Source organism: Salvelinus sp. IW2-2015, linkage group LG4q.1:29 (genome assembly GCF_002910315.2).
Source record: "Salvelinus sp. IW2-2015 linkage group LG4q.1:29, ASM291031v2, whole genome shotgun sequence".
Lineage (NCBI taxonomy): Eukaryota > Metazoa > Chordata > Actinopteri > Salmoniformes > Salmonidae > Salvelinus > Salvelinus sp. IW2-2015.
Window position 1 is genome coordinate 40,682,217 of NC_036842.1, and position 26,253 is coordinate 40,708,469.

Below are 26,253 nucleotides of genomic sequence, written 5' to 3' on the forward strand. Positions count from 1 at the left end.
ACACATTTGAGAGGAGAATGGAGACGGGTGCCAGTATGACCTTGCTACTATCGATATAATCAGGTTCTTCAAAATAATGGCTGCCGTCTTTATGACACTGATGATGATGATATAAAGCTTATATAGTTTGACTCAGAAATACCATGAAGTGGAAAGAAAAGGCAACCATAGATCCATTGATTTCTCCTTTACTCGATGTCTCCCTCCCTCTATCCATCTTTTCAAATAAAGTTGAAAGTTCACATTATCCTCTCATTTTCACTTACTCCTCTTCTCTTCTCCTCACCCCCTCTCTCCCTCCTCTCTTCCCCCCATGTTCTCCCTTCCTCTACCTTCCATCCCCTCTCCTCTCACCTCGTTCTCCTCCCTCTCTTAGGCAGGTCTGTTCAGCCGCTCTTTGTCTCCACATAAACCAAGGCCAGCTGTGTGTTAGGAAGGTACAAATGCCAGTGTGTCCGAGTGGAGTTGGGCACTCACATACACGCACATATGCATGAGCACATGCACATATACGCTTGCATGCATGCACACACGTACACAAGCGTACATGCGCATGCTGTCTCTCTCTCTCTATTGCTTCTCTCCAAACATTACAATGAAACCACCACAGAATGTCATCATCACCAGCCATCTCAGAGTTCCATCTCAGTTCAGTTTCGAATTTCCATGACAACCTGGGCAGCAGAGATGGTGTGTGGATGATGGGCCCACCTCAATGTCTCATATACGTCTGTCTGTCTGGATACACATTTTTACTTCAGCAAGTAGGTAGCTCTGGACGTTCAGCTTACTCCGGACCAGGCCCTAATCCCCTGGACTCGAAAGTGTAAGCGGCGGCTTGGGAGCAACCTGACGAGACTACGTCGGCAAACAAATGGACCGCCATTGCCACAGACCGTGGCGTTCCAAGATGGCGTAGCCGTCAGACGTGTGTTTTCTCTTCTCCTGTCCCATGTAAATATCGTATTCCTCATTTTGTTTTCGTATATATTTCGTATACATTTTAATCTCACTTTCCATCTACGGACTGAATATACTGTCCTGCAACCTGCCTCACTCAATGCCGTACAGATCTGCAATTTTTATACTTTAGAACCGGAACCCCCATCAGAAGCTAGCCAGCTAACTAGCTACTAGCTAGTAGTCAGTTAACGGTGAAGGCCGCTAGCAGTGGCTAACTCGGACACCAGCCAGCCTCAGCTCGGTCAATAACTGCCAGTCTGCACAGCGCGATATCAACCCAGAGCATATCGGACTGCTTTTTCTCTACCACATCTCTGGATTCCTACCGCAAGCTCTGAACCTTTACACTGGATCATCGCAGCTAGCTAGCTGCAATCCGAGTGGCTACTCCTGGCTAACGTCTCTGTCCTGAAGCAAGCACCAGTTAGCCTTAAGCTAGCCTCGAGCTAGGACCATCTCCCGGCTAGCCGTAGAGGTCCATCAGCTAATTCTTGGGCTACAATACCTCTTTTGCCAATTGGCCTGGACCCTTTACTGCCGACACGGAGCCCCGCCGATCTATCACGACTGGTCTGCCGATGTAATCGTCCGAGGTGGTTTCAACAGGCTCTTCCGTTGCAACATCGCCGAAGGCCCATCTCCTAGCCCCGGCCAGTTAGCTCTCTGAATGGCAGTGTCTCCAGCTCTCCTAGCGTAGTAGCGACTACTGAACGGCTCCCTGACTCACCTATTGCTACTCATTGGACCCTATGATCACTCGGCGACACATGCCTCTCCCTAATGTCAATATGCCTTGTCTATTGCTGTTTAGTTTAGTTATTATTGTCTTATTTCACTGTAGAGCCCCCAGCACTACCCAATATGCCTTAGATAGCCCTTTTGTCCCACCCCCAACACATGCGGTGACCTCACCTGGCTTAACTGGTGCCTTTAGAGACAAAACCTTTAGAGACAAAATCTCATTGTCACTCAATGCCTAGGTTTACCTCCACTGTACTCACATCTTACCCTTGTCTGTACATTATGCCTTGACTCTATTCTTCCATGCACAGAAATCTGCTCATTTTACTCTCTGTTACGAACGCACTAGACGATCAGTTCTTATAGCCTTTACCCTTATCCTACTCCTCCTCTGTTCCTCTGGTGAATTACAGTTTAACCCAGGCCCTGCAGCCCCCAGCACCACTCCTATTCTCCAGGTGCTCTCATTTGTTGACTTCTGTAACCGTAAAAGCCTTGGTTTTATGCATGTTAACATCAGACGCCTCCTCCCTAAGTTTGTTTTATTCATTGCTTTAGCACACTCCGGCAACCCTGATGTCCTAGCCGTGTCTGAATCCTGGCTTAGGAAAGCCACCAAAAATCCTGAAATCTCCATCCCTAACTACAACATTTTCCGACAAGATAGAACTGCCAAAGGGGACGGAGTTGCAATCTACTGCAGAGATTTCCTGCAGAGTTCTGTCACACTATCCAGGTCTATGCCCAAACAATTCGAGCTTCTACTTCTACAAATCCACCTTTCCAGAAACAAGTCTCTCACCGTTGCTGCTTGTTATAGAATCCCCTCAGCCCCCAGCTGTGCCCTGGACACCATATGTGAATTGATTGCCTCCCTTCTATCTTCAGAGCTCATACTGTTAGGTGACCTAACTGGGACATGCTTAACACTCCGGCCGTCCTACAATCTAAGCTAGATGCCCTCAATCTCACACAAATTATCAAGGAACCTACCAGGTACAAACCTAAATCCGTAACCATAGGCACCCTCTTAGATATCATCCTGACCAACTTGCCCTCTAAATACACCTCTGCTGTCTCCAACCAGGATCACAGCGATCATTGCCTGTGTCCATAATGGGTCCGCGGTCAAACGACCACCCCTCTTCACTGTCAAACGCTCCCTAAAACACTTCAGCGAACAGGCCTTTCTAATCAACCTGGCCCGGGTATCCTGGAAGGATATTGACCTCATACCGTCAGTAGAGGATGCCTGGTTGCTCTTTAAGTGCTTTCCTCACCATCTTAAATAAGCATGCCCCATTCAAAAAATGTCGAACTAAGAACAGATATAGCCCTTGGTTCACCCCAGACTTGACTACCCTTGACCAGCACAAAAAAAATCCTGTGGCGTTCTGCATTAGCATCGAATAGCCCCCGCGATATGCAATTTTTCAGGGAAGTCAGGAACACACAGTCCATTAGGAAAGCTAAGGCTAGCTTTTTCAAACAGAAATTTGCATCCTGTAGCACTAATTCCAAAACGTTCTGGGACACTGTAAAGTCCATGGAGAATAAGAGAACCTCCTACCAGCTGCACTGAGGCTAGGAAACACTGTCAACATCGATAAATCTACGATAATCGATCATTTTAACGGCTGGCCATGCTTTCCACCTGGCTACCCCTATCCCGGCCAACAGCTCTGCACCCCCTGCAGCAACTTGCCCAAGCCCCCCCCCCACCTCTCCTTCACCCAAATCCAGTCAGCTGATCTTCTGAAACAGCTGCAAAATCTGGATCCCTACAAATCAGCTGGGCTAGACAATCTGGAACCTCTCTTTCTAAAAGTATCCGCCGAAATTGTTGCAACCCCTATTACTAGCCTGTTCAASCTCTCTTTCGTATCGTAATAGATTCCCAAAGATCGGAAAGCTGCCGCAGTCATCCCCCTCTTCAAAGGGGGAGACACTCTAGACCCAAACTGCTATAAACCTATATCCATCCTGCCCTGGCCTTCTTAAATCTTCGAAAGCAAAGTTAACAAACAGATCACCGACCATTTCGAATCCCACCATACCTTCTCCACTATGCAATCTGGTTTCTGAGCTGGTCATATATTATTGTGTGTGATTGTTTGTGGCATCAGAAGGCATGTTTGCTCATGTTGTGTGTGTTGGGGTGTATGTAATGTGTGTGTGTATTGGGGTGTCAGTGTAAGTATGTGTGAGTGTGTGGGTAGAGTCCAGTGTGTGTGTGTGTGTGTGTATAGAGTCAGTGCAAGAGAGTTAGTGCAACAAAAGGGTCAATGCAGGTAGTCCGGGTAGCCATTTGATTAGCTATTAAGCAGTCTTGTTAGCAGTCTTATGGCTGTGTGGTAGCAGAGAGAACAGCCTACAGCTTGGGTGACTAGAGTCTTTGACAATTTTTTGGGCCTTCCTCTGACACTGCCTGGTATAGAGGTTCTGGGTGGCAGGGAGCTCAGCCCCAGTGATGTACTGGGCTGTACTCACTACCCTCTGTAGCGCCTTGTGGTCAGGTGCCTTGCAGTTGGCAAACCAAGTGGTGATGCTGCCAGTCAAGATACTCAGATAAAAAAAWAAAAAAGAATAACCTACTTTTTGAGGATCTGAGGGCCCATGCCAATTCTTTTCACCCTCCTGAGGGGGAAGAGGCACTGCCGTGCCCTCTTCACAACCGTGTGGGTGTGTGTGTGAACCATGTTAATTCCTTAGTGATGTGGACACCAAGGAACTTGAAGCTCTRGACGAGCTCCACTACAGCCCCATCAATGTGGATGGGGGGCGTGCTCGCCCCTCTGTTTCCTGTAGTCCATGATCAACTCATTTGTCTTGCTGACATTGAGGGAGAGGTCATCGTCATTGGTGATCAGTCCTACCACTGTTGTGTTGTCAGCAAACTTGATGATGGTGTTGGAGTCATGCATGGCAACACAGTCATGGGTGAACACAGAGTACAGGAGGGGCTAATCACACAGCCCTGAGGGGCCCCCGTGTTGATGGTCAGCGTGGCAGATGTATTGTTGCCTACCCTCACCGCCTGAGGGTGACTTGTCAGGAAGTCCAGGATCCAGTTGCAGAGGGAGGTGTGTTCAGTCCCAGGGTCCTGAGCTTGGTGATAAGCTTGGAGGTTGACGATGGTGTTGAATGCTGATCTGTAGTCAATGAATAGCATTATTACATAGGTATTCCTTTTGTCCAGGTGGGTGAGGGCAGTGTGGAGCACAATAGAGATTGTGTCATCTGTGGATCTGTTGGGGCGGTATGCAAATTTTAGTGGGTCAAGGGTGTCTGGGATGATGGTGTTGATGTAGGCCATGACTAGCCTTTCAAAACATTTCATGGCTATAGATGTGCATGCTACAGGGCAATACTAATTTAGTCAGGTTACCTTGGCATTCTTTGGGCACAGGGACTATGGTCTGCTTGAAACAAGTTGGTGTTACAGACCGGGTCAGGGATAGGTTGAAAATGTCAGTGAAGACACTGGCCAACTGGTCAGCGCGTGCTCTGAGTACGCGTCCTGGTTAGAGGTCTTCATGGATCCACCTGTACCCGAATACCCGAGACCCGATCCGGGACCCAAGCGGGTCCAGATCCAGAATTCGAAATAATATCACGGGTCTGGATCGGATCTGATATGATTGTCATGGATCATGGATCTCGGGTATGTGTAATTTTAACTGACTTGTCGGGAATGGCCCATACAGATCCGTACGCGACTTCTGCTCTTGCTTTTCACAAGAGTGGAGCGTGGCGCATGTAGCTTGATGTTGGCCAATCATAAGTCATTAAAGCAGCAAGAGTAACAGTCACAGAGCCTCACTCCATGTGAGGCAAAAGTTATGAGAAATCTCATCAATGGAAGATGGGAATTAAAATGACGAAATTAAAAGTTAAAGGAGAAGGATAGGCTACAATGACCAAGAGCCCAACAGGTAGGCAGGCTGCTACTTAATATTTTGAATATAGTGGTTGAGAAAATGCATGCACTGCAGCCTCTGTTAGCCTAGCTAGACACAGTGGATGCTCAACTAAAAGTTCTGAGATTATGCTGCGGGAATTAGAGGTAATTTGTGGTTCAGTACGTTACACTGCGTCACTGATTCATTGCTTCAGACCACCACAAGGGGGAGTTAGAGCACTGATTATGCTTTTGGCTCCCAAGGCACTAATGTGTCTCTAACTGACCATGAATGGGTGACATAAACCTAAATAGAAACTGATAATTGTGCACGACTTCAGTATTACTTACTAAAACTGTTACACTAAGGTTTTTATTCTAAGGGAAATTTAGACTACAATGGGTGTGGAAATGTTAGGATTATTTTGCTCTTTATTTTGCTCTCACGTTGTACAGTGCCTGAGTGGCGCAGGGGTCTAAGACACTGTATAGCAGTGCAAGCTGTGTTGCTACAGATGCTGGTTCAATACCTGAGCCAGCCTCAACTGGCATTGCACCAATAATTGCGCTTAATAGGGAAACGTTCTTGCCAGTCTCTCACTAAAGAGCGTCAGTCAAAAGTTATACTTAAATCCGAACTGGATTTAACGAAAAAATGACATGAAAAGCACACATTTGTAAATCCCAAACTCTAAAAGTAATTGGAAAGGTAGATACAAATGATTTGAGACATTGTGGAAACAATAAAGAATGTAAACAAGATGCTGTGTTTTTATTTACAGTAGTGATGGACAGCTGGTGGCATTTTGAAAACAGGTTTTCAAACACTTGTAGCTCGATGAGCAGGACAATACTCTTTATAGCCCGGCTTCTGTCGGTGTGAACATCCCCCTACTTGCAATGTATCCGATGCTTAAGTACTCTAAAGTGTTACATTTGGGAATAGCACTGTCTGTGACCAGTATTTTTGAAATGTCTCCAGTAGATTTTCCGTTCCTCCTGAAAGCCCTAGTCTGCTCACTTAAATGAATAGAGATCCTGGTCATGGTGCTACAGTATGTTGTTACAGCATAATCAAAGTGAGGACAATCGGCAATCTGCTGTATACTTATGGCCTATTGTAAAATGAAAGTCACACCTTTCCAGTAATCCTCACCCCACCCCAAACTCCACCCTTAACACAGTTACTATTCAAAAACGAGTGGTTTATCTAAAAAAAAATATGACATTGCGACCGAAGAGAACAGACGAAAAGGACATTGTTTTCATCAAGCCAGCTTCTTTCTATGGTGCTACCCGTTCCAGGGTTAGGAATGTAACCACGAGAGGACTTGAAAATGATTCGGAGCTGAAAGGATCACCAAAACTAAAGGTATTTTAGTTTCAGTGTATTTTCTTTACAAAACAAAAAGATATATATAGCCTATCAATGTGTAGGAATACTGTGTGATAAAATCAATAATTAAATAAAAATCAATACAAAATTAAATTATTGTGTACTAAAAATGTGAATGGTTTTTTCCAGAGCATACAACCATGCCGACAACCATCCTTGGCGATCATGGACAAGGGCTGGACAATGGGCCACACGTTAGTTTTGCTAGATTCTTCAAATGTGTACACAGCATTTGTGTGTTGGGGTCACTTTTCATTCTTAATTGATCTACCGTTTCTATCATAGGCCACTGTAATCGATGGGGGCTCAGTGCAGTACCATTCTGCTCATCTGATGAAGGTGCACATGGATCAGATTCAAACTTGAAGACCGAGATCGAGTCATTGAAGGCAGACCAGCAGAAAGAGAAACATTATCTGAGGGCAGTGATACGGGCGACAGCTGATGCATTGGTCCAGAGCCAGGCGGGCGGCATTGGTGGAGAGTCAGGCGGAAGATGACGCGTTGAAGAGGAACGACATGGAGTCACAATCCATGCCAAGCACGCCTGTGAGCTCTGGAACTCCACCTCGATAAGCAGAGTCAACATACCTGGTGGTTCGTCAGGTCACCCTGACATTTCCATTCCTCTTCTGACAACAGAACTTGACCAACTGCTCACCAGGCACAGCAAGGGCCGTCCGGACAGTTACGCTGTTCTGCTATTCTGCTATTCCAAGGATGGACTGTTTTCTTGTCAGACTGCACAGTAGCCTAATAAACAACTGCAGGTGGCTTATATCTTCAAAATGCTTTAAATGCTTTATTATCCAAATGTAAAAACATGTACTGTATTTCTTCATCAGCATCTTTATGCTTTCGTTAATAAAATGATGATAAAAATACTCTTTCAAAATGCAGATGTTTATTTAGTTATGGATCCATAACGAATTACTCTGAGAATAAATATATCACTGAATTACAGAAATATTGGAACAAAGTTGTCTAATGACGATAAACTAATTGTTGCTTACTGGAAAATACTCTTTCAAACACACACGGTCACGTTGTACAGATCCATAATGGATATTAGCAGGGCTATATTTTGGCCTTTATAAATATAATTTTTGCCTTTATTCAAATTACAATCGCTCACTCGTTAAAAAAAAAAAAACAACTCCAAAATATCTTTATATATAGCTTGTGGACGACAATTTCAGCACCGTTTCGCTCTGCTCTGAGACAAGAATGGAGAAACGAAAATGTTCAACTATATACCATGATATTCTTAAAATATAAACTCAGCAAAAAAAGAAACGTCCTCTCCCTGTCAAATGCGTTTATTTTCAGCAAACTTACCATGTGTAAATATTTGTATGAACATAAGATTCAACAACTGAGACATAAACTGAACAAGTTCCACAGACAGATGGAATAATGTGTCCCTGAACAAAGGGGGGGAGGGTCAAAATCAAAAGTAACAGTCAGTATCTGGTGTGGCCACCAGCTGCATTAAGTACGGCAGTGAATCTCCTCCTCATGGACTGCACCAGATTTGCCYGTTCTTGCTGTGAGATGTTACCCCACTCTTCCACCAAGGCACCTGCAAGTTCCTGGACATTTCTGGGGGGAATGGCTCTAGCCCTCACCCTCCGATCTAACAGGTCCCAGACATGCTCAATGGGATTGAGATCCGGGCTCTTCGCTGGCCATGGCAGAACACTGACATTCCTGTCTTGCAGGAAATCACGCACAGAACGATCAGTATGGCTGGTGGCATTGTCATGCTGGAAGGTCATGTCAGGATGAGCCTGCAGGAAGGGTACCACATGAMGGAGGAGGATGTCTTCCCTGTAACGCACAGCGTTGAGATTGCCTGCAATGACAACAAGCTCAGTCCGATGATGCTGTGACACACCACCCCAGACCATGACGGACCCTCCACCTCCAAATCGATCCCGCTCCAGAGAACAGGCCTCGGTGTAACGCTCATTCCTTCGATGATAAACGCAAATCCGACCATCACCATTGGTGAGACAAAACCGCGACTCGTCAGTGAAGAGCACTTTTTGCCAGTCCTGTCTGGTCCAGCGACGGTGGGTTTGTGCCCATAGGCGACGTTGTTGCCGGTGATGTCTGGTGAGGACCTGTTTTACAACAGGCCTAGAAGCCCTCAGTCCAGCCTCTCTCAGCCTATTGCGGACAGTCTGAGCACTGATGGAGGGATTGTGCGTTCCTGGTGTAACACGGGCAGTTGTTGTTGCCATCCTGTACCTGTCCTGCAGTTGTGATGTTCGGATGTACCGATCATGTGCAGGTGTTGTTACACCTGGCCTGCCACTGCGAGGACGATCAGCTGTCCGCCCTGTCTCTTTGTAGCGGTGTCTCACAGTTCAAACATTGCAATTTATTGCTCTGGCTACATCTGCAGTCCTCATGCCTCCTTGCAGCATGCCTAAGGCACGTTCACGCAGATGAGCAGAGACCCTGGGCATCTTTCTTTTTGTGTTTTTCAGAGTCAATAGAAAGGCCTCTTTAGTGTCCTAAATTTTCATAAATGTGACCTTAAATGCCTACCGTCTGTAAGCTGTTAGTGTCTTAATGACCGTTCCACAGGTGCATGTTCATTAATTGTTTATGGTTCATTGAACAAGCATGGGAAACAGTGTTTAAACCCTTTACAATGAAGATCTGTGAAGTTATTATGATTTTTACAAATTATCTTTGAAAGACAGGGTCCTGAAAAAGTGACGTTTCATTTTTTGCTGAGTTTAGTATGGTCTGCAGCTTATGATGAAGTATTCAAATTCAGGCAAGCAAAAACGTAATATTAATATTAGAGATTGCGCAACAGCTGTTTTTAGCAAAAAGACACACCCCTCTTCCCTTTGTCTTACCCGACCGAGTATGCCGCCCGGTCTTGACATGCATAGAAAAACCAGCCAGATGTACAGTCAAAAGTTTGGACACACCTAGTCATTTAAGGGTTTTTCTTTATTTTTACTATCTGTGAAGTTATTTGGATTTTTACGAATTATCTTTGATAAACAGGACATTTCTTTTTTTGCTGAGTTTATGATAAACAGTAGTAGCATAAAAGAGGGTTTGGCGGGTGGTGGTTGGCGGGACACAATGCAGATAGTCCGGTTAGCCAATGTGCAGGGGCACCGGTTGGTCGGGCTAATTGAGGTAGTATGTACATGAATGTATAGGTAAAGCGGGGGGGTACACAATGCAAATAGTCCGGGTAGCCATTTGATTACCTGTTCAGGAGTCTTATGGCTTGGGGGTAAAAACTGTTGAGAAGCCTTTTGGTCCTAGACTTGGCACTCCATTACCACTTGCCATGCGGTAGTAGAGAAAACAGTTAATGAKTAGGTTGGCTGGGGTCTTTGACAATTTTTAGGGCCTTCCTCTGACACCGCCTGGTGTAGAGGTCCTAGATGGCAGGCAGCTTAGCCCCAGTGATGTACTGGGCCGTATGCACTACCCTCTGTAGTGCCTTGCGGTCGGAGGCCGAGCAGTTGCTGTACCAGGCAGTGATGCAAGCAGTCAGGATGCTGTCGATGTTGCAACTGTAGAATCTTTTGAGGATCTGAGGACCCATGTCAAATCTTTTTAGTTTCCTGAGGGGGAATAGGCTTTGTCGTGCCCTCTTCACGACTGTCTTGGTGTGTTTGGACCATTCTAGTTTGTTGGTGATGTGGACACCAAGGAGCTTGAAGCTCTCAACCTGCTCCACTACAGCCCCGTCGATGAGAATGGGGGCGTGCTCGGTCCTCCTTTTCCTATAGTTCACAATCATCTCCTTAGTCTTGGTTACGTTGAGGGATAGGTTGTTATTCTGGCACCAACTGGCCAGGTCTCTGACCTCCTCCCCATAGGRTGTCTCGTCGTTGTCGGTGATCAGGTCTACAGGTTTGCACTGTTGTGTCGTCTGCAAACTTAATGATGGTGTTGGAGTCGTGCCTGGCCACGCAGTTGTGGTTGAACAGGGAGTACAGGAGGGGACTGAGCACGCACCCCTGAGGGGCTTCAGTGTTTAAAAAAACAGTGTATTAATAATACAAAATGTAAGTATTCAGAGGCTTTACTCAGTACTTTGTTGAAGCACCTTTGGCAGCGATTACAGCCTCGAGTCTTCTTACACCTGTATTTGGGGAGTTTCTCCCATGCTTCTCTGCAGATCCTCTCAAGCTCTGTCAGGTTGGATGGGGAGCGTCGCTGCACAGCTATTTTCACAGGCAGAACACTGTAAGAACGGCCCATGTTRTGAATTCTGTCACTGTACATTTCAAAAGTGCTAAACAAATAGTTATATTGACTACGTCCAGTCTAGCTTGCTAATTAATGTTTTAATCAAAATTATGGATTGCCTCTTATCCCCTTGTCGTCCCTTTATGCCATAGTTTGTACATTTCAATTGTCATTAGAAACCACATTTGTTTAAGCAAGTCAGACGTATCAGCTATGTTTTCTTTAAAGGCAGTAAATGAGGCTGACAAGGCTCCACTGATAGCTAGGTATAGCAGTGGTAAGATGTTGGGACGGCTTTATGTAGGCCCTAACAGTTTGTGGCCACTGTTTGTCACCATTATAGTGCAATTAATATATTGTTTAGTGTTGTGTAGTGGCTTTGCTGGCATGTATCCCACTTTCTTTTTTTTGCCCCACCAAGAATTACATGCTAAAATAGCCACTGCAAGAGCTGTTCGATCCAGTTCAAGGGCCACTCAAGGAAATTCAGAGACTTGTCCTGAAGCCACTCCTGCGTTGTCTTGGCAGTGTGCGTAGGGTAGTTGTCCTGTTGGAAGGTGAACCTTCTCCCTAGTCTGAGGTCCTGAGAGCTCTGGAGCAGGTTTTCGTCAAGGATCTATCTGTACTTTGCTCTGTACATCTTTCCTTGATCCTGACTAGTCTCCCAGTCCATGCCGCTGAAAAACATCCCCACAGCATGATGCTACCACCACCATGATTTACCACAGGGATGGTGCCAGGTTTTCACTCTACCAAAAAGGCCTGAATGTTGGAGTGCTGCAGAGATGGTTGTCCTTCTGGAATGTTCTCCCATCTCCACAGAGGAACTCTAGAGCTCTGACAGAGCTGACAGACCAAGGCTCTTCTCTCCCGATTGCTCAGTTTGGCCAGCTCTAGGAAGAGTCTTTGTGGTTCCAAACTTCTTCCATTTAAGAATGATGGAGTCCACTGTGTTCTTGGACCTTCAATGCTGCAGAAATGTTTTGGTACCCTTCCCCAGATCTGTGCCTCGACAAAATCGTGTCTCTGAGGTATACTGACAATTCCTTCGACCTCATGGCTTGGTTTTTGCTCTGGCATGCACTGTCAACAGTGGGACCTTATATAAACAGGTGTGTGCCTTTCCAAATCCATGTCCAATCCATCCATGTCCAATCAATTGAATTTGCCACAGGTGGACTCCAATCCAGTTGTAGAAACATCTCAAGGATGATCAATGGAAACAGTATGCACCTGAGCTCAATTTCGAGTCTCACAGCAAAGGGAACTTAATACTTATGTAATTAAAGTACTTCTGTTTTAAATTTTAATACATTTGCAAAAATGTATAAAAACCTGTTTTCGTTTTGTTATTAAGGGGTATTGTGTGTAGATTGATGAGGAATTCATTTTATTTAATCAATTTTAGAATAAGGCTGTAACTTAACAAAATGTAGAAAGGGAAGGGGTCTGAATACTTTCCGAAAGCACTGTAGCTACCTCAATTACCTCCTATCCCTCCACATCAACTCGGTACTGGTACTCCCTGTATATAGCCATGTTACTTTTACTCATTATTTTGATTCATTATTCACTGTGTATTTACTCCTTGTCACTATTTATGTTTTATTTTATTTGTTATCTTTATCTTTGACTCTACATAGTTGGAAAAGGACACGTAAGTAAGCATTTCAATGTTAATCTATACCTTTTGTTTACGAAGCATGTGACGAATACATTTGATTTGACTTGAGAATACAGCCCACTTAGGTCTATGTGTCGGGAAGTCGGCAGCGGAGCATCCCAGAATAGACAGAAAGTGTTACTGTATAGGAAGAGTAAGAGAGAGAGAGAGAGAGGGTGTGAGGGAGAGAGAGAGGAGAGGCATGAAATAGAGAGATAGAGAGGGTGTGAGATGAGAGAAGAGATAGAGAGATAAATCTATACAGTATATGTATGTAGAGAGAGGGAGATGAAGAGAGAGAGGGATAGACCCTCTGGATAGTTTGGGAAAAAAAGGGAATCCAATGTGAGATAATAAAGCACATTTTTTGAGACAACACACCACACCATGTATTATCACGAGCCCACTTACCCAGTCACTCACACACACACACACACACACACCAGGTGTGTGGAGTACTTTCTGAAACTTTACCCTTAAGTTAGCTCTCTCCATTACATAAAGAGTGAACATTGAGTTTGCAAAACAACTGTAGGAGTGAAAAAGTGAGACAGGGGGAAAAGGAGAGAAAGAGAGTTAGAGGGACAGATGCAATAGTTATACTCAAAAGTCCTAACTAGGGTTGCAGAATTCTGGTAACTTTCCCCAAATTTTCCAGAAATATTAGATGGAATATTAGTGAACTCAGGAGCGAATAAGCAACTCAACTTGGCCCCAGACCGAGGCAACAACAACAAGGTGTGACCGTATGACATGAGCATCGCTCTGTCTCTCTCTCTCTCAGCATTCCTCCACAGCCTGTTCCCTCCCTGTACCCTGCCCACCTGTCTGCATGCAGTGGGAAGGGATTTTGTATATTATCTACTTCACTTGCTTTGGCAATGTTAACATATGTTTCCCATGCCAATAAAGCCCTTAAATTGAAATAGAAATTGACAGAGACAGCAAGAGAGAGAGGGAGGTGGAGAGAGAGGGACAGAGACCCAGTATTGAGTGAGTTTAGAGAGCACTTACACAGGGTCTAGTTCAGTAGTTTCGTACAACTTCAGCTAGTAGCCTAGCCCCCCCATAAATTAATAAAGTTGTATGGACTTACCCCAACCTCCACGTGGTCGGACCCCTTGTCATCCTGCTTGTGAAGGATCTCAAAGTAGTATCGTCTGGATGAGATAAGGCTAGAGAGAGGTAGAGAGAGCGAGAGGGGAGAGGGGGAAAATGTTACATTACAATTAGGATTTAAAACATTTGCCAGATGTTATTTTCCACCTCATGAGCTGCGAGGAGAAAGGTGGAAATTGAGGCTACAGTGAAGGTTAATGCTGAGGAACCCAAAACTACTTACAAGTCAAGTCGGAAGTTTACATACACTTATAATTTCCGGTCACAACTTATGGACTTGTTTACGTGCTGCTGTGCATTTTGTTTGCTAACCTTACTTTGCTACCTGCCAATTTTACTGTTTTTACTTTTTAATTACCGTTTATATTTAAATTTTTTCCCTCGGTTTAATTTTTTCATTCAACTTTTTCACACCGGACGCTTTATCTGGACGTCGTTCGTCAGGACCTCCACCAGCCGAAGCTAAGTAGTAACATTAACATGATGCCTTCTAATTGCAGTCGCTGCACTCATAATATACAGGAGAACGATCGCCTTACGGCGAGGATAGCTGTGCTGCAAGCCCAGCTTCAGACGCAATCGTTAGGCAAGGGTCATTTAAGTGTAGGAAAGGATGAAACAGCATCTGTGCCACTAGTAAGTACATATAGTAGTATAAATCCCCTCGCACAGTCCCCGCAGTCGGACAATTTTCTCATGGTTTCTGGAAGGAAATGCTGTAGGAATGCTCAACCGGTGTCGCTCATTCAGCTGACAGAAACTTTCAACTGGTTCTCCCCATTAAGCAGCGAGTCGGAGTCWGAGGCCGAGCCTTCTCTTGTCTCTACTCCTCCTGTTGCGGGGTCTGAGACGCCGACGCCTCCCACCATTAGCTCTGACAAATTGAAAACCCTAGTCATTGGCGACTCCATTACCCGCAGTATTAGACTTAAAATGAATCATCCAGCAATCATACACTGTTTACCAGGGGGCAGGGCTACCGACGTTAAGGCTAATCTGAAGATGGTGCTGGCTAAAGCCAAACTGGCGAGTGTAGAGAGTATAGGGATATTGTTATCCACGTCAGCACCAACGATGTTAGGATGAAACAGTCAGAGGTCACCAAGCGTAACATAGCTTCAGCGTGTGAATCAGCTCGAAAGATGTGTCGGCATCGAGTAATTGCCTCTGGCCCCCTCCCAGTTAGGGGGAGTGATGAGCTCTACAGCAGAGTCTCACAACTCTATCGCTGGTTGAAAAGTGTTTTCTGACCCTCCCAAAAGATAGAATTGGTAGATAATTGGCCCTCTTTCTGGYACTCACCCACAAACAGGACCAWGCCTGGCCTGTTGAGGAGTGACGGACTCCATCCTAGCTGGAGGGGTGCTCTCATCTTATCTACCAACATAGACAGGGCTCTAACTCCCCTAGCTCCACATTGAGATAGGGTGCAGGCCAGGCAGCAGGTTGTTAGCCAGCCTGCCAGCTTAGTGGAGTCTGCCACTATCACAGTCAGTGTAGTCAGCTCAGCTATCCCCATTGAGACCATGTCTGTGCCTCGACCTAGGTTGGGCAAAACTAAACATGGCGGTGTACGCCTTAGCAATATCACTGGAATAAAGACCTCCTCCATCCCTGCCATTATTGAAAGAGATTGTGATATCTCACATCTCAAAATAGGGCTACTTAATGTTAGATCCCTCACTTCCAAGGCAGTTATAGTCAATGAACTAATCACTGYTCATAATCTTGATGTGATTGGCCTGACTGAAACATGGCTTAAGCCTGATGAATTTACTGTGTTAAATGAGGCCTCACCTCCTGGTTACACTAGCGACCATATCCTCCACGCATCCCGCAAAGGCGGTGGTGTTGCTAACATTTACGATAGCAAATTTCAATTTACAAAAAAAAATGATATGTTTTCATCTTTTGAGCTTCTAGTCATGAAATCTATGCAGCCTACTCAATCACTTTTTATAGCTACTGTTTACAGGCCTCCTGGGCCATATACAGCGTTCCTACATGAGGCTTCCATCGTCATCACATTTTGGTGACTTTAATATTCACATGGAAAAGTCCACAGACCCACTCCAAAAGGCTTTCGGAGCCATCATCGACTCAGTGGGTTTTGTCTAACATGTTTCCAGACCTACTCACTGCCACAGTCATACTCTAGACCTAGTTTTGTCCCATGGAATAAATGTTGTGATCTTAATGTTTTTCCTCATAATCCTGGACTACCATTGTATTAATTTGCAATCACAAAAAATATCTGCTCAGACCCCAACCAAGGATCATCAGAAGTCGTGCTTTAAATTCTAGGACAACCCAAAGATTCCTAGATGCCCTTCCAGACCCCCCCCCCCCCCCGCCTACCGAAGGACCCAAGTACAAAAATCAGTTAACCACCTACGGAGGAACTCAATTAATTTAACACTTTCGCAATACTAGATGTAGGGCACCCCTAACAGACGAAAAAACATTTGTCATAAGAAACTAGCTCCCTGGTATACAGAAAATACCTGAGCTCTGAAGCAAGCTTCCAGAAAATTGAAACGGAAATGGAGCTACACCAAACTGGAAGTCCTCCAACTAGCTTGGAAAGACAGTACCGTGCAGTATCAAAGAGCCCTCACTGCTGCTCGATCATCCTATTTTTCCAACTTAATTGAGGAAAATAAGAACAATCCAAAATGTATTTTTGATACTGTCGCAAAGCTAACTAAAAAGCAGCATTCCCCAAGAGAGGATGGCTTTCACTTCAGCAGTAATAAATTAATGAACTTCTTTGAGGAAATGATCATGATCATTAGAAAGCAAATTATGMACTCCTCTTTAAATCTGCGTAMTCCTCCAAAGCTCAATTGTCCTGAGTATGCACAACTCTGCAGGGAGACACTCAAGTTGTTTAGTACTATATCTCTTGACACATTGATGAAAATAATCATMGCCTCTAAACCRTTAAGCTGCATACTGGACCCTATTCCAACTAAACTACTGAAAGAGKTGCTTCCTGTGCTTGGCCCTCCTATGTTGAACAWAATAAARGGCTCTCTATCCACCGGATGTGTACCAAACTCACTAAAAGTGTCAGTAATAAAGCCTCTCTTGAAAAAGCCAAACCTTGACCCAGAAAATATAAAAACTCTCGGCCTATATTGAGTCTCCCATTCCTCTCAACATTTTTTGAAAAAGCTGTTGCACAGCAACTCACTGCCTTCCTGAAGACAAACAATATATACGAAACGCTTCAGTCTGGTTTTAGACCCCATCATAGCACTGAGACTGCAATTGTGAAGGTGGTAACTGATCTTTTAATGGCGTCAGACTGAGGCTCTGCATCTGTCCTCGTGCTCCTAGACCTTAGTGCTGCTTTGATACCATCGATCACCACATTCTTTTGCAGAGATTGGAAACCCAAATTGGTCTACACGGACAAGTTCTCGCCTGGTTTAGATCTTATCTGTCGGAAAGATATCAGTTTGTCTCTGTGAATGGTTTGTTCTCTGACAAATCAACTGTACATTTCGGTGTTCCTCAAGGTTCCGTTTTAGGACCACTATTGTTTTCACTATATATTTTACCTCTTGGTGATGTCATTCGGAAACATAATGTTAACTTTCACTGCTATGCGGATGACACACAGCTGTACATTTCGATGAAACATGGTGAAGCCCCAAAATTGCCGTCCCTGGAAGCCTGTGTTTCAGACATAAGGAAGTGGATGGCGGCAAATGTTCTACTTTTAAACTCAGACAAAACAGAGATGCTTGATCTAGGTCCTAAGAAACAAAGAGATCTTCTYTTGAATCTGACAATTAATCTTGATGGTTGTACAGTCGTCTCAAAAAACTGTGAAGGACTTCYGCGATACTCTGGACCCTGATCTCTCTTTTGACAAACTACTGCAATGCTCTACTTTCCGGCTAGTACTGAGATMCAGTGCCTTAGACCGCAGTGCCAATCGTGAGCCCAGATATTGTCCTGTGCGTAGTCCCAATAAACAGTATGCTCACTAAAACACACACAGGCAGACGCAAACATACTGGCCCCACCCTGTGATGAGACTAATCAAAAACACATCTCATCTATTTGGCCAAAATTTGCTGGGTGAGACAGAGAGGACTGCCCCGGTACTGGCTGCTACACATCATTAGCTCTTAGTACTATTATTCTATTGACCTATGGTCAGCGCCATCTTAAATTGCCATAGTAACTACTGACACTAAAGCGTCAAAGGTAGGAGTGACCAAATTGATTGTGCTATTGAGTTTTGGATAAAATACCAGGCCACGAATTTCTCGGTGGCATACCCCATGTGTGACCGCGGAGAGTGAATAGAAGAGTGAGCAGCGGACAACGAAGATGGCAAAAAGTAATTCYAAAGTGAACTGTAGTTCCAGGCTGTACTAATTGCTACAAAAACAATCCTTGTGTAAACTACCAACGGCTACACAGGGACCCACAATGATGGGAAAAAGTGTCTCCAGGTCCTGAAGAAGGATGTGCCAGCTCAAAGCAGGGTCTGCAGCGAGCACTTCGCAGAGGAAGACTTCATTACGAAGGGCACTTTTGATGTCGCAAGCGGGAGTTTCTGAATGGAAATAAGTTAACATTGAAACTCTCCATTTGCCCCTCCATCTTCAACTTCGAGGGTTAAGGACCGACCATCATCGACAACATCAGTGACTTCAGTGTCAAGGAATGAACGGAGGAGGCGGCGCGAGTCAGTGAAGGTAAACTTAGCTAGTTATGCGGACATAGATTTGTTTTAGCCTGCAGCAGCTAATGTTAGCCAATAACATTAGCTGTCAACAWGTGTTACTAGCTAGCTACATGTTTTTGTTAGTTCCACCTTAGATACATGTGTTATGCATCACAATGACCTACACAGATAAAAAGTGGAAGTGTTACAAGTTGGCAATATCCATAATATCATTAAACAGCCATCACATATTATATAGTATGCACATAGCCCGCTGTTCAACAGTACGGAWGGGGAAGGTCGGTTAGATGGGAGCTCATCTGCTATCTTYTTGTAGGACAATCKCAGCAGACCCTCCTGAGTGCCRGAAGATAAAGAAAAGCAGTCACATTGGGGGAGCGGGCTAGGGTTCAGGAAATGGAGAAGGAGCAGGCCATTCAAGTCCGAATCCAAAGATACACCCGTCCACAGAGGAAATCACAGTATAGAAGTCTCGATCGCTATTAAACGCTTGTACATTTGAATGTTTGAATATTATGTTATGTGGTACTTTTACATAATTAAATGTTTGTGTATTAGCCAGTGTTGAGTGTCATAATGATTTACGGTACGTTCCAGGATGGCCCTGTTTTAGGTGGCAATTCAGTTGTTTTGGAAAATTGACTGGGGAAGCTGCTTTAGCCTGGTGAGCCCCAACCTGTCTAGCTAAGGTAACAACAGGGCAAGCCTGCTTGAGGCTCAGTTTTTCATTTTTTTAATCACCGGTAAGTCTATTAATCCAGTTTGTCTTTGTAAATATCTTTACTGGATACCACTACTTGAAGACTGTAAATAAATATCAACACTTATGCACCCAAACCTTCTGCCTCCTGCTGAATATCGGACCGCATTTCTGCACTACTTATTTTTCATGGTTTGTTTTGTTTTTATTTACGACACCTTTGTAATGTATGCTTTTTGTCAAACAAAGTGACAACTTGAGTGTCTTAAGATCTTCAACTAGCTGCTCAGTGTAGTTACCATTTCCTAAGCTAGATGAAGTCACCACTCCAGCAACCAGGCCAGTGGTGCGCGTTCAAAGCAGTTTTATCTTCCAAGCTAGTTTCTCTGGTTACACTTGAACCTGTTGTTATAGTCGACTAAGCYAACTTATAATATTTTTAGAAACCTTGTCTTAGAATTATAATATACAAAATGTATGGGAATGTTATTAATAATTTGAGCAGGTAAGACTGTCTAGTTTTTTGACATAATGTGTTATTACTTAAGACACAATTTTGTTTTTTAAATGTAACCTTAATTTAACTAAGCAAGTCAGTTAAGAACAAATTCTTATTTACAATGACGGCCTACCCCAGCCAAACCCGGACAATGCCAGGCCAATTGTGCACCAAACTTTCAATCACAGACGGATGTGATAGAGCTTGGATTTGAACTAGGGACTGGATTTGAACTAGACACCTCTTGCATTGAGATGCAGTGCCTTAGACCACTGCGCCACTCYGGAGGTATAACAAACTCCATGTATAGTCATTTTATTTGGMAGTAAAGGCTAGATCCAATTGACTTGTTTTATTAATGCTCAAAGCAGTGGAGGCTGCTGAGGGGAGGACGGCTCATAATAATGGAAGGAACGGAGCAAATTAAATGGCATCAAACGCATGGAAACCATGTGTTTGATCTATTTGAAACCATTCGAACAATTCCACTCCAGCCATTACCACCAGCCCGTCCTCCCCAATTAAGGTGCCACTAATCTCCTGTGGCTCAAACCCTATGTAGATGCCACTTGAATCTGGGTATGCGAGCCTAATAGAAGAGACCACACACGAAGGGATGACGTGTCGTACACCTCTTCCAAGTCTCCCTTGTGCCCATAGGGTGAACTGGCGGTAAGCAGCGAGTCTGCTCTGCAAAGAAAAATAAATAAATTACTGTGATTGTACCTTAATCCACCATTGAAACGAAATCTCACTATAAAATCTCTACAGCAGGAGCGGTAGAGATACTCTCAAAGATTGGCTATGAAAAGCCAACTGACATTTACTCCTGAGGTGCTGACTTGTTGCACCCTCGACAACTACTGTGATTATTATTATTTGACCATGCTGGTCATTTATGAACATTTGAACATCTTGGCCATGTTCTGTTATAATCTCCACCCGGCACAGCCAGAAGAGGACTGGCCACCCCTCATAGCCTGGTTCCTCTCTAGGTTTCTTCCTAGGTTGTGGCCTTTCTATGGAGTTTTTCCTAGCCACCGTGCTTCGACACCTGCATTGCTTGCTGTTTGGGGTTTTAGGCTGGGTTTCTGTACAGCACTTTGATATATCAGCTGATGTAAGAAGGGCTATATAAATACATTTGATTTGATTTATTTATGAAGTTACATTTTCCAGGCTTCGATTCGAACCCCGGTCGTATAATCAAAATGTAAGAACTTTACCATCGGTAGTGATAGTAATTACTGTAGGGTGTATTCTAGTTCTTACATTAACCTCACCATTATTGGTTGTCATTAACTGGTTTACCGGCTGCTGACTGGTCGAGTAATCTCATCTGCCTGTTGTCCGGACCTCTGGCAGTCTCTATGGGGGTGCCACAGGGTTCAATTCTCGGGCCGACTCTCTTCTCTGTATACATCAAGGATGTCACTCTAGCTGCTGGTGATTKTTTGATCCACCTCTACGCAGACGACACCATTCTGTATACCTCTGGCCCTTCTTTGGACACTGTGTTAACTAACCTCCAGATGAGCTTCAATGCCATACAACTCTCCTTCCGTGGCCTCCAACTGCTCTTAAAAGCAAGTAAAACTAAATGCATGCTCTTGAACCGTTCGCTGCCCGCACCTGCCCGCCAGTCCAGCATCACTACTCTGGACGGTTCTMACTTAGAATATGTGGACAACTACAAATACCTAGTTGTCTGYTWAGACTGTAAACTCTCCTTCCAGACTCACATTCAACATCTCCAATCCAAAATGAAATCTAGAATTGGCTTCCTATTTGGCAACAAAGCATCCTTCACTCATGCTGCCAGACATACCCTCGTAAAYCTGACCATCCTACCAATCCTCGACTTCGGCGATGTCATTTACAAAATAGCCTCCAACACTCTACTCAACAAATTGGATGAAGTCTATCACAGTGCCTTCCGTTTTGTCACCAAAGCCCCATATACACTACCCACCACTGCGACCTGTATGCTCTCGTTGGCTGGCCCTCACTTCATATCCGTCGCCAAACTCACTGGCTCCAGGTCATCTACAAGTCTCTGCTAGGTAAAGCCCCGCCTTATCTCAGCTCACTGGTCACCATAGCAGCACCCACCCGTAGCATGCGCTCCAGCAGGTATATCTCACTGGTCACCACCAAAGCAAATTCTTCCTTTGGCTGCCTCTCTTTCCAGTTCTCTGCTGCCAATGACTGGAACGAACTGCAAAAATCTCTGAAGCTYGAGACTCWTARCTCCCTCACTAGCTTTAAGCACKAGCTGTCAAAGCAGCTCACAGATCACTGCACCTGTACATAGCTCATCTGTAAACAGCCCATCCAATCTACCTCATCCCCATACTATATTTATTTATTTATCTTGCTCCTTTGCACCCAAGTATCTCTACTTGCACATTCATCTTCTGCACACCCTACCATTCCAGTGTTTAATTGCTATATTGTAATTACTTCGCCACCATGGCCTTTTTATTGCTTTACCTCTTTCATCCTACCTCATTTGCAGATGCTGTATATATATTTTTCTACTGTATTATTGACTGTATGTTTTTTTTATCCCATGTGTAACTGTGTTGTTGTATGTGTCAAACTGCTTTGCTTTATCTTGGGCYGGTCGCAGTTGTAAATGAGAACTTGTTCTCAACTAGCCTACCTGGTTAAATAAAGGTGAAATAAAATAAAAAATAAAAAGATCTGCCAAGTCCTTCATAAGAATAAGTGACACATCACCATCCAGACAGACAGAAACGTCTGACTGGATGTAATACACCCACCATCCGCTGGGACTTTGTGCTGTATCGCCACCATCTTTCTACAACACACACAATTACATTGATGGAAGCTACAATCTATCTGGAATATTAAAGTTGATCATCCCTGGACACCAGTTTGTGTCACTGCTATGCGGACCCTCTGCCGGCTAAGGTGTTACAGGCCGAGCTATATGTTGCTATTTCTCTATTATAATTTTTTGAATTATTATTATTATTTTGTCATTTTTTGGGGTAGATCAACTTTAATATTGCAGATAGATTGTAGCTTCCYTCAATGTAATTGTCTGCGTCACTTCCAATCACCCAAATATACACYACCATTCAAAAGTTTAAGGTCACTTAGAAATGTCCTTGTTTTTGAAAGAAAATCACTTTTTTTGACCATTAAAATAACATCAAATTGATCAGAAATACAGTCTAGACATTGTTAATGTTGTGAATGACTACTGTTGCTGGAAACGGCAGATTTTTAATGGAATATCTACATAGGCGTACAGAGGCCCATTATCAGCAACCATCACTCCTGTGTTCCAATGGCACGTTGTGTTAGCTAATCCAAGTTTATAATTTTAAAAGGCTAATTGATCATTAGAAAACCCTTTTGCTAWTATGTTAGCAAAGCTGGAAACTGTTGTTCTGATTAAAGAAGCAATAAAACTGGCCTTCTTTAGACTAGTTGAGTATCTGGAGCATCAGCATTTGTGGGTTCGATTACAAGCTCAAAATGGCCAGAAACAAAGCACTTTCTTCTGAAACTCGTCAGTCTATTCTTGTTCTGAGAAATTAAGGCTATTTCATGCGAGAAATTGCCAAGAAACTGAAGATCTCGTACAACGCTGTGTACTACTCCCTTCACAGAACAGCGCAAACTGGCTCTAACCAGAATAGAAAGAGGAGTGGGAGGCCCCGGTGCACAACTGAGCAAGAGGACAAGTACATTAGAGTGTCTAGTTTGAGAAAACAGACGCCTCACAAGTCCTCAACTGGCAGCTTCATTAAATAGTAACCGCAAAACACCAGTCTCAACGTCAACAGTGAAGAGGCGACTCCGGAATGCCTGCCTTCTAGGCAGACTTGCAAAGAAAAAGCCGTATCTCAGACTGACCAATAAAAAATTGTATTGAACATTCTTTTTCACCTTTATTTAACCAGGTAAGCTAGTTGAGAACAAGTTCTCATTTACAACTGCGACCTGTTCAAGATAAAGCAAAGAAGTGCGACACAAACAACAACACAGAGTTACACATGGAATAAACAAGCGTACAGTCAATAACGCAATAAAATAAAAACCTATATACAGTGTGTGCAAATGGCGTGAGGAGGAAAGGCAATAAATAGTCCATAGTAGCGAAGTAATTACAATTTAGCAAATTAACACTGGAGTGATAGATGTGAAGATGGTGATGTGCAAGTAGAAATACTGGTGTGCAAAAGAGCAGAAAAGTAAATAAAAACAATATGGGGATGAGGTAGGTAGATTGGGTGGGCTATTTACAGATGGGCTATGTACAGCTGCAGCGATCGGTTAGCTGCTCAGATAGCTGATGTTTAAAGTTAGTGAGGGAAATATAAGTCTCCAGCTTCAGCGATTTTTGCAATTCGTTCCAGTCATTGGCAGCAGAGAACTGGAATGAAAGGCGTCCAAAGGAGGTGTTGGCTTTGGGGCTGACCAGTGAGATATACCTGCGCGTGATACMGGTGGGTGTTGTTATCGTGACCAGTGAGCTGAGATAAGGTGGAGATTAAGATGGGCAAAAGAACACAGACACTGGACAGAGGAACTCTGRCTAGAATGCCAGAATCCCGGAGMCTCCTCTTCACTGTAGAGACTGGTGTTCTTCTGGCAGGTTCTCCCATATCAGTCAAGGAACTTTGTAGTTCTGTCAGATTGGTAATTGGGTTCTTGGTCATCTCCCCAGCTGTATGCRTCATCACAATCTGAGAGATCTACGGACAGTTTCTTGGACKCCATGGTATAGTTTTTGRTCTGACATGCACTGTTAWCTGTCGCACCTTATATAGACAGCTGTGTTTCTTTTTGAAATCATGTCCAAACAATTTAACTGGCCACAGGTGGACTCCAATCAAATTGTAGTGAAARCTCAAGGATGATCAAAGAAAATGTGATGCACCTGAGCTCAATTTGGAGTGTCATAGCAAAGTTGTGTTCCAAAAACATGTTTTCACTTTGTCATTATGGGGTATTCTGTGTAGATGGGTGAGAGAAGAAATACATGAATTCAGGCTGTAACACATAATATACAATACGTTTAGGGGTATGAATACTTTCTGAAGGCACTGTATGTATGTGTGCATGCTTGCGCATGTGTATGCATGCACACATACAAGTGGCATTGTGCGTGTGTGTGTACATTTGCAGACGTGTGCATGTTCCTGGTAATAGCAATCACATGGACAGAGAATGACGTTCACTGGAGGGGGACGATGACATTGCCATGTTGCCTTCTGGTACACAAACAGACTGTCTCCTCAGGCCAGGATGCCCAGCGCTCTGGATCTTATACATCACTGCAGCTGTGTGTGTATGAGAGAAAGGTGTGACTGTGTGAATGTGTGTATATAGATGGGATTGCTGACAACAATTACGAAAACGATGCACACACTTCAATGGGGCAGAAGGCTGGGTGTTGTTGAAAATCTGGATGGCCAGTTAGCAAGCAACAATGACAATAAACTGCCATGTGGGGAATTTTAGGTGGCTCTTTTCAGCTAATTGTATCATATTCTTGATATCATGTCTTGTTTTGAGGTGTTTTGACTGAAGAATTCACTAGCTACTGTACTGCTAACCCAACAACTGTAACAAGGTATTTAAGAGGCAAGTGCTCATTGTGCACATTTATTTACGTGTTCAATATTAGAGAAGAAATATAGTTTACATGTTGTCAACAATCTAAGCCAACCCTGTCTGTTTTGACCCATAGTTGTGCATGCGTCAGCTTTGTTGCTGAACAACCAACCCATCTATGCCCGTCATTCTTGTGTTTGAACGTGTTTGTCTGTCTGTCTCTGTGTGTGTCTTGCAGAAACGTTCTATTCATGAGGGACTCCGGAGTGACCTTACACTTGTGTGTGTGTGTGTCAGTCAGTGAGATACAGTATAAGGTCACTCCGGAGTCCCTCATGAATAGAACGTTTCTGCAATGCGGTGACAATGTATACATTAAAGTGCTCTCATGAAACTAAACCACCAAATTATGGGGTCCTATTTTAATACAGCAACAATACAATACAAATGCAACACAACACAAACATACCTCATTAAGACTGGTGTCCGGTTTGAACATATACAGTCGTGGCCAAAAGTTTTGAGAATGACACAAATATACATTTTCACAAAGTCTGGTGCCTCAGTTTGTATGATGGCAATTTGCCTATACACCATAATGTTATGAAGAGTGATCAGATGAATTGCAATTAATTGCAAAGTCCCTATTTGCCATGCAAATGTACTGAATCCCCCCAAAACATGTCCACTGCATTTCAGCCCTGCCACAAAAGGACCAGCTGACATCATGTC

At 44.0% G+C, this 26,253-nt stretch overlaps 1 protein-coding gene across 1 annotated transcript in view; it reads right to left on the reverse strand.

Moving 5' to 3' along the window:
* Positions 1 to 26,253, reverse strand: part of b4galnt4a (beta-1,4-N-acetyl-galactosaminyl transferase 4a) — a 431,216-nt gene that overhangs the window by 52,039 nt on the left and 352,924 nt on the right. Inside the window, exon 8 of the mRNA XM_023984701.2 lies at positions 13,997 to 14,075. Within this exon, the coding sequence (XP_023840469.1) occupies positions 13,997 to 14,075 (79 nt within the window). The remainder of the gene's footprint in view (positions 1 to 13,996; positions 14,076 to 26,253) is intronic.